The sequence below is a fragment of the Berghia stephanieae genome, chromosome 5, assembly GCF_034508935.2.
Source record: "Berghia stephanieae isolate SIO BIC M18660-M18661 chromosome 5, UCSD_Bste_1.3, whole genome shotgun sequence".
NCBI lineage: Eukaryota > Metazoa > Mollusca > Gastropoda > Nudibranchia > Aeolidiidae > Berghia > Berghia stephanieae.
In genome coordinates this window covers 9,715,010-9,727,487 of record NC_088364.1, presented here as the reverse complement: position 1 = coordinate 9,727,487, position 12,478 = coordinate 9,715,010, and the positions used below count along the sequence as shown (strand labels likewise).

The 12,478-nt window shown below is 32.2% G+C and overlaps 1 protein-coding gene across 1 annotated transcript in view; it reads right to left on the bottom strand.

Annotated features, from left to right (window-relative positions):
• The window catches only part of LOC144972379 (D-beta-hydroxybutyrate dehydrogenase, mitochondrial-like), a 15,321-nt gene extending 2,897 nt beyond the window's left edge, over positions 1-12,424 (bottom strand). Inside the window, exons 1-6 of the mRNA XM_078913509.1 lie at positions 12,324-12,424; positions 10,907-11,032; positions 8,463-8,582; positions 7,816-8,016; positions 2,702-2,854; positions 1,038-1,231 (exon numbers count right to left, since the gene is read on the bottom strand). Of these exons, the coding sequence (XP_078769635.1) occupies positions 1,038-1,231; positions 2,702-2,854; positions 7,816-8,016; positions 8,463-8,582; positions 10,907-10,994 (756 nt within the window). The 5' untranslated portion in view covers positions 10,995-11,032; positions 12,324-12,424. The remainder of the gene's footprint in view (positions 1-1,037; positions 1,232-2,701; positions 2,855-7,815; positions 8,017-8,462; positions 8,583-10,906; positions 11,033-12,323) is intronic.
• Between the last annotated feature and the right edge of the window lie 54 nt (positions 12,425-12,478).

Below are 12,478 nucleotides of genomic sequence, written 5' to 3'. Positions count from 1 at the left end.
TATAAAGCAAAATATCCACTGAATGTGCTCAAAGCACTTTCCTAGATGTTATAAGCCAACAGCAACACTTGTCATGAAGGACAAGACATAACGCCAGTAAAGCACTAATATGTGTATACATATATGTGTATATATTATATATATATATATATATATATATATATATATATATATATATATATATATATATATACACTCAGTCCACTCCGGATAGTTGCAACACGGTTTATCGCAACTTTCGGTTAATCGCAACATTTCCCAAGAAACAGAATTAATTCTATGTAAAAGTCACAGGTCAATTGCAACAAGCTACAAGCTTTCATCTATTTGTCAGGTCTGAGACTAAATTAAAAGTTCAACTAAGGCAAAATCAAATGCTAATAAAATATAATATAACAGTGGCTAAAAGCTGAAACAATACAAAACTGGGAGATTATATACATGTAAAAAGACATCTAGAAAAAAGCTTGGAGCTTATATATGAAAGGAAGTGGGTGCTTTAGAAATAAAATCTATGATGATGATGATTGTTATTATAACAACAACAACAATTACAACAATTGAGCTTTTATAAATCGCAATATCCACTAAACATGCTCAAAGTGCTTTACAAGGGGTCCCTGACCAACAGCAACATTTCACATGTAGGACGGGACATGACACCTGTTAAGCAATAATATTACAATTTTTCAATTTTTTTTTTTCGGACAGCGACAAAGCTGTTAACGGGCAGGTACTCATTTTACACCTGAGTACAGTGAGAGCACGTGAGTAAAGAGCCTTTTCCAGTTATTATTATTAATATTATTTTTATCTTCGTTATTATCAATATTATTTTTATTATTATTATTATGATGATGATGATGATGATGATGATGATGATGATGATATTATATATATTATTATTATATTATGATTATTATTATTATTATTATTATTATTAGTATTATTATTATTATATTTATTATTATTATTATCATTGATGATGTTGCTCTTGTTCTCATTCCAGAACAAAGACAGACTCTACAACCACATACCCCTTCAGGATTAAGACATCCTGTTGCCCCTCCAAAATTGCTCGGTTCAATGATAACGACCTTGACCCCAAATGAAGCTGCCTCCTGTCTTAGGATCTCTGAGAAAGACTCTGCTGCATATTTGGTCATGGTGTAAGGAGCCGACACAGGAATAGACATGAGGCCCTTCACGCTGGTAACATTGACAATACGACCTAGATCCCAGGAATACAGTTTTAAAAATTCTGATATTTAGAAGCACGAATTATGATAAGGATAATATATATATATTATATATATTGACAATACGACCTAGATCCCAGGAATACAGTTTTAAAAATTCTGATATTTAGAAGCACGAATTATGATAAGGATAATATATATATATTATATATATATATATATATATATATATATATATATATATATATATATATATATATATATATATATAATATATATATATATATATATATATATATATTTGTGTGTGTGTGTGTGTGTGTTTAATTCTTAAATGTACTTTTTATATTTAGTGAGAGAAGTTAAAATCATGACTTTACTGTGTATGGGTGTTATGATAATAGTTCTTTTTCAGCTATTGCATTTCAAATATTATTTCAAGTATTAAATTAAAAAATAAATAAATGAACCCCCCCCCCCTTCCCCCCCTAAAAAAAAACAACCCAAAAAATCAAAACAATACAAAAAAACTTTAAAATTAAACAACTAAAATAAAATATAAAAACAATTTAAAAAATCAAACAAACCCCCCCCCCCCCCCTCCCAATAAATGGGCAAAGCAAAAACATAAATTAAATTTAAAATTTGAACCAATTAACCCCAGGTTTTGTATTCAGGAAGCAATTGTTCACTCCTGTATGATTGCAATATGACTAATTTTTTCAAAATAATCTTTTTTATTCCTTTAAACTAAATGCCACCTCTGGTGGAGTTATGGCAGATTTAACAAAAATTGCTCGACACACGTTCACATTCATTCATCCAAATTCATTTTATCAGCTCTTTAAAACATTTAGTGACAACTTATTGTGTGTTTGTTTCTTTTTTAAAAGGGTTTTACGGTGCTTGCAACACATTTAGGTCATTCCAGCTAAGTAAAAAGGAAGAAAATGGGAAAGTAAAAAAAAAATAATTCTAGATTTGCAATTGAAAGCAGACGAGAAAAAGTAAAACAAAGGGGAATAGTTCAAATAAGGAACAGATATAAATTCCAAGAACATACCATCAGTGCACTTAGTTTGAGATCACCTAAAAGTTTCATCCAGACAACCACAGGATCTCCTCACCGAGAGGAATACACTCAAATGTTTACAAACCATTAAAAAAATACATAAGAGAGAGATGATTTACAAGGAAAAAAATACCTCTCAAAACTGACATTATACATTCCATTGGTTCCCTCCCGGTTAATGACTCTGGAAAGAGTCTGGACAAAACCAAGTAATCCCATTCCAAGACAAAGACAGAAAGCAACTCAGAAAACATACAGGGGGATAGAAGACACAGCAAGTGACCTTCTGCCCACCATGGGAGGTCAAAGACCCCACCCAGTATTGCATGTGACAATTGACGTTAATAATACATGAACTTCATTTTGCCCAACTCACAACGATTGCAAGAAAGTATCAGCAGAAGTGAAGATTAGGGATGGAAATTATTACCTTTAGCCTGTCGTAGAAGAGGAAGGAAAGCTTTGCACATCCTAACCATTCCGTAGACATTAATGTCAGATAAAAGAAAATATTGTTCCATAGTTGTCAGCTCGGCATCTCCAACAAAATTCATTCCAGCATTGTTTACAAGACCCCATAGGCCTGGAAATGATTGCGGATGCAAAATAGGGTTGTATGCAGTAGTTATACAAAACAAGAATAACAACAATGGTGATAATTACAAACTAACCTGAAAAATGATGATGATGTAAAGATGATGTTTTCGAAGATGATGATTATAATAATAATAATAACGATAATAATAATAATAATAATAATAATAATTACAATAATAATAATAATAATAATAATAATAATAATAATAATAATAATAATAATAATAATAATAATAATAAATAATAATAATGGTAAATGCATTAAATTTTAATATTTTGACTGAAGATAGAAGGCTTATTGGATCAGATCATCATCAAAAATATAAAAAGCCTTAAGCAAAAATGTTTGTATGTTGCTCTTTTTGATTTAAACTGGTACATATTATTTGATTCAATTTCTTGGATATGCATTAAAAAAAAAAGTTATTGTGCAAACGTTGTCATAACGATCATAAAGGATTATGACCTAAACACAAAAACCCCATCAGGATCACTTCATACTTTTCTTTATCAGATAAAATAATACCAAAAATGAAGGTGTGTTCCCATTTTATTGATAAAGCAGCGTGTATTATTGCAAGTGAGAGAGGATTAGTGTGTGAAAAAAAAACCAAAAAACAAAACAAAGCGAATTATTGAAAATGAAACTATTAAAACAAACACAAACACACAACCTCCCCCCCCCCAAAAAAAAAAAAAAAAAAAAAAAAAAAAAAATAATACACCACACACCCCCCCCCCCCCCCCCCCCCTTAACCAAAAAAAAAAAAATTAAAAAGAAACACAAGCCTAAAAAAATAAATTTAAAAAATAAAATAAAGATAGAATAAGCTAAAAATCTCTAAATAACCCTGCATGATTATGACAAAACTAATACAAGCACCAACATCAAAGAAATGAAAAGAAAGAAAAATCTGCGATTTCTTCCAATTCAATATTTGAAGTTGAAGCAAAGAAAAATGAATCTGAAACAACGTAAAATATAAGAATATACACATATCTCTCAATAAACCATCTTTTTACAATGCTTTATAATAGATGCAGTACATTTGAAACTCAAAATAGATTGCAGTTGAACGAAATCAAATATTAGCTAAGATAAGATAAGATGAACTTTATTTATTCACTGCTGGAAATTACATTGGGTATTGTTATAGATTAATGAATTTAAAAAATTAGTAAGCAAATAATAAAAACAGGTAAATACAAATCGCATATTTTCACCTTTATAATTTAATTTTCTCATAGTTAAAATCAAAGCAAAAAACAAGTGGACCAAAAATAAATCTGTAGATTCAGTTTTTTATATAAGCTAGTGGCAGGTCTGTAATAAACAATAGATTCAACTTTTTCATGCATATTTTGAACTTCTTTGAGATATATCATGCATGGTTATTTTAAAGATTGAACTTTTCAGCATATATCACATAATGGTTAGTTTAAAGATTGAACTTTTTAAATCATGTCATGCAATAGTTAGTTTGGAGATTGAACTTATATCATGCAATGGTTAGTTTTAAGATTGAACTTTTCGGTATATATCATGCAATGGTTAGTTTAAAGATTGAACTTTTTGAATTATGTCATGCAATAGTTAGTTTGATGAGTTAACTTTTCAGTGTATATCATGCAATGGTTAATTCAAAGATTGAACTTTTTGAATTACAGTATTCGCTGGATCATAGCACGCAGAATTCCATCACTTTGTGCAATATGGCACACCTGAGCTGGGTGACCAAATTTCATCTATATAATAAGACTTTATCTCCCATGAGTATCGGATTTTGGCACACTTGGATTCTAGCATGCTTGTTGGCTTCTCCCGAGAGTGTGCTGCAACCAGCAAGTATATAATTCAATGGTTAGTTTGAATTTGAAAATTGAACTTTTCAGTGTATATCATGACCATGCAATAGATAGTATGCGCTTGGCTAAGAAGCTCATAACATTGCCATCCGGAAGTATAAGGAACCAACACACAAAACTGTATGTATCCATGAACGTTTATAGTCGGGTTAATACAGTTCAGTGAGCATTTCTCATAAACACGGATGGCAAAAAACAATAACAAAGACCTGAGTGACGTCATCTTCGAACTATCTATAGTTAGTTTTAAGTTTAAACTTATTGAGGTATATCAGCCAATAGTAAAGCTAAAGGTATAACTGTTTGACATGCACCAAGCAATGGTCAGTGACCACATATATATATAAATGAAACAGCTTTGAAATGTACAAAGTGAAGACTAACCAATTAAAAGCATAGACTAATACACACAATGATACAAAGTTATGATACCTCACATTGATAAAATGATTATCCCGATGCTGCAGTAGGAAGGAAATTGTGGAATAAAAATAATAGATTATAATATACTATAATTGGTATCCACTAGATGCACACAATGCAATTTCACATTTCAATCTTAATTAGATAATGCAGTCATACTGACAAAATCTTTGTCCCAGCAAATATATCGTATCGTTCTATCTGTCTGTGTGTGTGTCTGTGTGTATGTATATATGTATGTATGTATGTATGTATGTATGTATGTATGTATGAATGTAGGCATGCATATACGATGATATGCTGGTTTGTATGTATGTCTGCATGTATGTATGTATGTATGTATGTATATGTGTTTGTATGTACGCTCATTTCTTTTGTATACATGTGTAGAAACAATGTGCAAGCGTGTATGTTCGTGTATGGCTGTGTCTGTATTTGTAAATGTGTTGATGTTCATACCATGAACCAAACTGAGCATTGTTTACCTCACATGAATTGCCTTTAATTTGGACAATAAAGATTATTATTATTATTATTATTATATGTACGTTTATATAGCGATATATATGATGAGGTCCATGCCATAAATAAGTTTCCCCTTCCTCATAACTTCAAAACTACTTTAAGCAGAATAGTGAAATTTGGCACAACTGTGCGTCAACCTTTTTGTAGGTGGTGTTCTGAATTTTAAGTACCAGTGTTGAATGGATTAAAAGTTATTTTCCTTTTCCTGTTGATAGTTTTGTCATGATAGCCAGCATAATAAATATTCAGGAAATGAGGGAATCTGTCTCAAGGTATGATGTTCAAGTAATAATAAAGACAAACACAGAGATTTAGTATCTGCCCTTGGAGACAATGCAGCATTTATACAAACAACTAGAAAGTGGATTCGAGCGATTTCCGATGGAGAATGGAGGTGGAAGATGAAACCCGGCCTGGGAAGCCCATCAGAATATTGGTGCTTGTGGTGATGCAGGAATTTCAGCTGTTGAGAAATCCCTGCTGAAGATATTGAGATTGATGAAGAACTGTTCATGTCAACAATGTCTGTTTACCGGATTCTCACTGAAAAACTTGAAAGGAGTAAAAAGTTCTCAAAATGGGTTCCCCATTTGCTGACACCATCTGAAAAAGAGGCTTGCACCAATTTATCAAGACAATTCATTTGTCGATTTTGAAGAGAGCAATAACGTTTTTGGATAGAATTGGCACTGGAGATGAAACCTGGGTTTATTCTTGGGACCTAGAATCTAAAAGAGTCTGCTGAGTGGAGAAACAAGGATGAACCTCGCCCTTAGAAGGCAAGTCGAAAGCAAAGGAGCCCTAAGGTGCATGCACATGTTCTTCTCTGACACAACTGGTGCCATTTTGCATTGGCCTGTTCTCATCGCCATTGCAATCAATGCTCGATACTATAAAATGATTTTTCAAGAAAGAAATAGCAGGTCTCTTGGAAAAAAGTGCACAATGCAAAATTGGTGAATGAACTGTTGAAATGAGTGGGACATGTTGGAGCATCCACACAAATCTCCAGATCTGGAGACAAAGATTTGAATTTGCAAAATACATTAGACAACTTGTCATAAGTTGTTGCATTTAATAGCTGGTTCCAAAAAAATGTGGAAAGTGCATAGAAAATGAAATAATGGTAGCTTCGTTGAATAGACCATGTGATAAAGGTAATTTGTGCCAAGTTTCAGTATCCTGTGTCACTTTGTCTCTGAGTTATAGTGGAGGAAAACTTATTGATGGAATGGGCCTCGTCTCTATATATAAAGAGGTATAAAACAAAAACCACGAAATAAAAGTGATTGATATTAGAGGTAAATATATATATAAATATCATATTTGAATAACTATTAACTCCTTCAGTTCTGTTTCATGCCTATTGAATAGGCGTGAAACAAACCTGTAGGAGTCAATAGTTATTCAAATGTTATTTATATATATATACACACACACACACATACTGGCACTTTCTGTTTTGGGTACGTTGACATTTCAGTTAATTGCCTTATAAAGTAATCAGCAATGGAGACAATGATACGTATCTAAAATGTGACAATTTTTCAAAGGATAAAAATTTTAACTTTCACTTCTAAAAGATAAAAATTCTCAAATGTGGTCAAGTTGGATACATTTTTTAGAAAAGGAGGTGGGGGGAGGGGGGGGGGGGATCTCACAAAATCTTTAAACCATCTCAGTCTCCAAGAGAGACCTTACCAGGCAGAGCTCTTTACTCACAACAGCCTAATTTTAAATCTGGATAGCATCAGTTCTCTCCAAACCCCTTTGAACTCTCAACAGAGATTGGTTGGCTGGACCTGTCATATCTGGTACTTTGCAATAGACCAGCTTACTGGCATCCTATCCAGATGGTAGCAAGTAATTGTAATTGTACTTTTATTGCCACAAATACTGAAATAAACTCAAGCTCCATAGGCCTTATGTCTCTGAAACATTAACACAGCTCAGATCTGTTGTTTTCTTTGGTGGTTTTTTTATAAATCGTTTTGACCACATTGATGCATTATCGATTAAGCAGCTGGGTTTTTATTTAATAGAACTGGCACTGGAATGATAAAATTTCATTGTCTAATCAAATCATACATTACAAATATAAAAAAAAAACAAAACAGAAATCCAAACACTTGCCTGTTTCTCCACAACTTTTCTTGACACGTGTCAGAACTTCTTGAACCATAGAATCACTGGTGACATCCAAATGCACCACAGTTAGCTTTGGCGAGTTCATTCTAAAGAGGGCTTGAGCACCCTCACTGTCAAAGTCCAGGCAAGTGGCAAATACATTGAAACCACAACTTTCCAGATGAAGGGCCAAGGAATGACCAAACCCTAGTGATGTGTAATAAATGTTATATAATATATATATATATATTATATATATATATATATATATATATATATAATATATATATATATATATATATAAAATATATATATAAATAATAAAAATAAATAAATAAATTCACTCGCGTATATTTAAGCCAAAACAAACGTTTCCCATGTCCTTCATTTCATCAGTTAGCATGTAATTGGCATCACGTGGTAGATTGACTTTAATTTTACCAGATCATTACTCATTACGTGCTTGGTGAGTAAAATGTTGGTGAGCAAACTTCCCCAACTCCAGATTGAGTTAAGTTTTTAGGAAGTGAATGTGATAGTTTGAATGCGTCAAACAGACAGTACAATGCACAGAAAATCTTGCTCCTTCTCTCTCTCTCTCTCCCCCTCCCCCCCCTTTCCAATATTTCTCACTTAAATCACAAATAACATACCTGAATCACAACCAGTGACCACAACTGTTTTGCCATAAGTCGGAATCTTCTCAGACCTCAAACTTGCAGTTTTATAGTAAAGGTAAAACCAGCGCACAAGGACACAAAAAACAAAGAATACTGTGGAGCAACGATGGAATATTACATTCTAAAGAGTCTGAATCTTTAAAATCATAATTTATATTTATATGTTTATATATATACATATGGTGTATTATATTAATATCAAATAGCAGAATGAGACGATGGACCCCGTATTGCTGAAAAACGTCTATTTCTGCCAAAAGTTCTAAATAGAATAACCAGATTAAAGTGAGAAAATTATAGTTGTTATTATTGAAAACCGTCTATTTCTGCCAAAAGTTCTAAATATAATAACAGCGTTGTATCAGTTGGAAAAAATAGTAATATCGTTTAACATGCGTCATGTCTTGTTCTAAATGCTGTTGGTTGTGGGACCCTTTGTAAAGCACTTTGAGCATGTTTAGTGGATATTGCACTATATAAAAGCTCAATTAAATTAAAAACATTTTTTTTATCATACTTATTGAGATTATATAATCATATTCTATTTATATAAGGCATCTAAATGATAAGTCCTATATTCGGCCTTAAATAAAATGAAATAAATTTTTTAAAATGTCAGGTTACCTTCATGACAGATAAAACAGTGACATCACCAGACATTCTCATAACGTAACGCAGAATTTTGTTACAAAATATTAAGGTAATCCACAAACTGACTAGAATGATTTGAGCTTGGTCTTTCAGTGTCTGTGATTGTTGAATTATTTGTAGATATGTTTGGTTTCTAGAAATGTTTTCTTTTAATGTGAGCAATCAGTGATGAATTTGTTGATTTGTTTGGTTTCTAAAAATGTTTTCTGTCACTGTGAATCATCGTTGATCTATTTGTTTATTTGTCTGGTATCTAGAAATGTTTTTTTTTTGTCAAAGTGAGTCATCGTTGACTTATTTGTATATTTGTTGTTTCTTAGAATATAGATGAACCTTGTTTTTACCTGGTACCCATTTATATATCCTTAAATTGCGATTGATGATTTATTTTTATATCTGTTGATTCTTATAAAGTGGATGAATCTGTTTTTACCTGGTACCTATTTACACATTTAAATTGTGATTGATTGTTACTATTTTATATTGTTTCCTGACAAAATTGAATTGCTTGTGTTATTTATGGTGCACACTTCGTCAAGTGACCGTTATCTATTTAACTATTTATTTATTTATGTATGTATTTATTCAATCTATTAAACAATTAATCAATTAATTAATTTTAAAATAATTTTCTTCTTCCTTCTTCTTGTTTGATTTGCTTTATTATTGATTTTACTTACTTTGATTTGTTGATTGAAAATATTATATTCATGAATGGGTTATAATGGCAATTGCCTAAATATAAAGCTTTGAATTAAATTGAAATTTGAAAGAGTCAATCATTGTTGAATGTGGCAAGTGACCAAAAGGTGGAAAATTATTACAAAACTCTGCTTCCATCCATGTGACCTTTACACACATAGTCCCACTCAACTCAAATGTGAATGCATACCTGGCTTTAGGCATGACGGATATTGTTAGTATCCTAGAACAAAAAGGGCATCTGACAGGTGACGTGTACTGTGTGAAATGGAAATTTAGTTCCAAATGGGCTGTTGGAAGTATTAAGATATGCACCAAGCATGGTGTTACTATTGGAAAAGAAGGGAATTAGAAGCAGGCGGGACAGAAGGAATGAAGCAGGAGTCAAGGCAAGATAGATAGATAGATAGATAGATAGATAGATAGATAGATAGATAGATAGAGATTTTAAGATAAATAGATTGACAGACAGATGCATACAATTTCGACTCTCTCGTTAAAATGAGGTATCCAATATACAACAGGTCTTTTTGATCTAGAACTGCTTTAAATTCTATGGTTACTAATATTGCCGAAAAGTAACAAAACAAGTTTTTCCTAATTTGATGGGAAAAATTCTCAAAATAATGATGGAACAAGATGCCTGCAGACCTGTCACTGTCACACAGTCTTACATCTGAGTTTTCTAAGGTTTAAGAATTTGTGACAAGTAGGAGGTTCTTTTAATCTAATGATATTTGAAGTAAAACTTTCCTACCAAATTTCATTCATTCATGGTACATTTGACCCATATTGACTATACTACTGCCAAACATTTAGGAAAATCATATTTAAAAAAAAACATATATGCAAGCTTCTCTGAACAATGTGTACTCATTCACAGGTCAATCAACCCAATGTGTTAGGGTCTCATTGTTGTCATGAAAAAATTCTCAAACCAACGCAAAATTTCTCTTTTACAGTACAGCAACGTTAAGTTGCTTTCAGTTATCAGGCCTGCTAAAATATGAACGCATAGACTCTGAATGTTTGGACTAAATTCCAACTACTTTTTAGACAGTTACCTAGAAAACGCAGGAGAAAGGTCATCAAAATAAGTGCAGTAAGGAACAAAGCAATATACTCAATGAGCTGATATTCTGTGACGTCCATTCTTTTCAGCTTTGAATGTCAGTCACAAGCCCAAAATGCTGTTGGAGTAAAAAAAAAAATGATAATCAAAATTTGAATAATTTTTTGGCTTTTCTCTCAAAGATAACAATAGTAATAGTAAAAGAAACATAGAGGACAATGTTTTAAAAAGACGATAAAATAATGAACAAAAAGTGAAACATCGTTATACAGCCACCTTTGGGACTAAGGTACAATTGGCGGTACCTTTAGTGAGTATGGCAGTATAATGAATTTGGTCAATGTTGTACAGGACTCAACCAGTAATTGGAATCACCGTCTGAACTCTAATTAGAAATCACAAAAACTTGTAAAAGTAATTTTAAAAAATGAATACAACAGCTTCAAAACAGAATAAAATACCAAACACTGAACCTTTCGGGATCAAAACCCTTCTTCAGCCAACAACAAAAAAACCCCCATGAAAACAAAATTGCATAACTAAAAAAAAACAACAAAACAAATCGACGGTAGAGAAATATTCGTTCGTGCACTTGACAAACGAAATGATCTTTATCAATATATTATACAAGCCAGACTGTTTGATAACTATCTCATGAAAACTTTTGAAAATGTCATAATGGAACCCATTTACATCAAATTATCTGATTTGTAATGTATAATAATCACATCTCACTATATAGAATTGGTCAGGTGCGCCGTATACATAAATGCAGGTCTGACACCCGAACGCACTTATGGGCCTAATTTAACATTGTTGTAATGGACAACATTTTGTGTCATTTATTGAGATTCCCATTACAACAATGAGCCTATAATAAATTGGTTTATCAGACTTGCAAATAAGTGCCGGTCAGTTAGGTGACATTATTAGCTTAATTAATACAGAGCCTTCTCGTAACAAATCTAAATATATAGTGTTCAGCATGGTCAGATGGGCCATCTTAATCACAAACCCATGATCTCAAGCGTGGTGTTATTAGCTTGGAGTTGGGTAAGGTAAGGCACTTGACACACATTATTCCACCTAACTCAGGAGTGAAAATGTATCTTGTTACAGATATAAATGCGCAATAATAATATGAGATGGATACGGATTGATGCTTAACAGGCGACTTGGACTGAATGGATTGAAAATCCGGTTTCATGTAGTATGTTGTAGGGGGGTGAATGAAAAAATGAAGCTCCATCAACTAACGGCAACATAAAGTTTAAGTGTAAGTTAAGTACATACAGTTCTATACTATAGGCGAGAGTGAAGATTTGTACTGTAATTAATTGTAAGTTAATGTGACGGCGAGAAATAATTTGCAAAAGAGCTTTATAATAACTTTCATTACAATTATTCACCTTTTAAATTTGCGAAAATGCCCTGCTTCAGTACCAGTGAACTTTGAGCTCAATATTAAGTTTCTTTAGGTTACAATAAATTATTTGTTATTTGTTTATCTTGGCAGCGAAAAACTTCGTAGTTCGCGAACTTTTCTAAATATTTTTCACAGTTA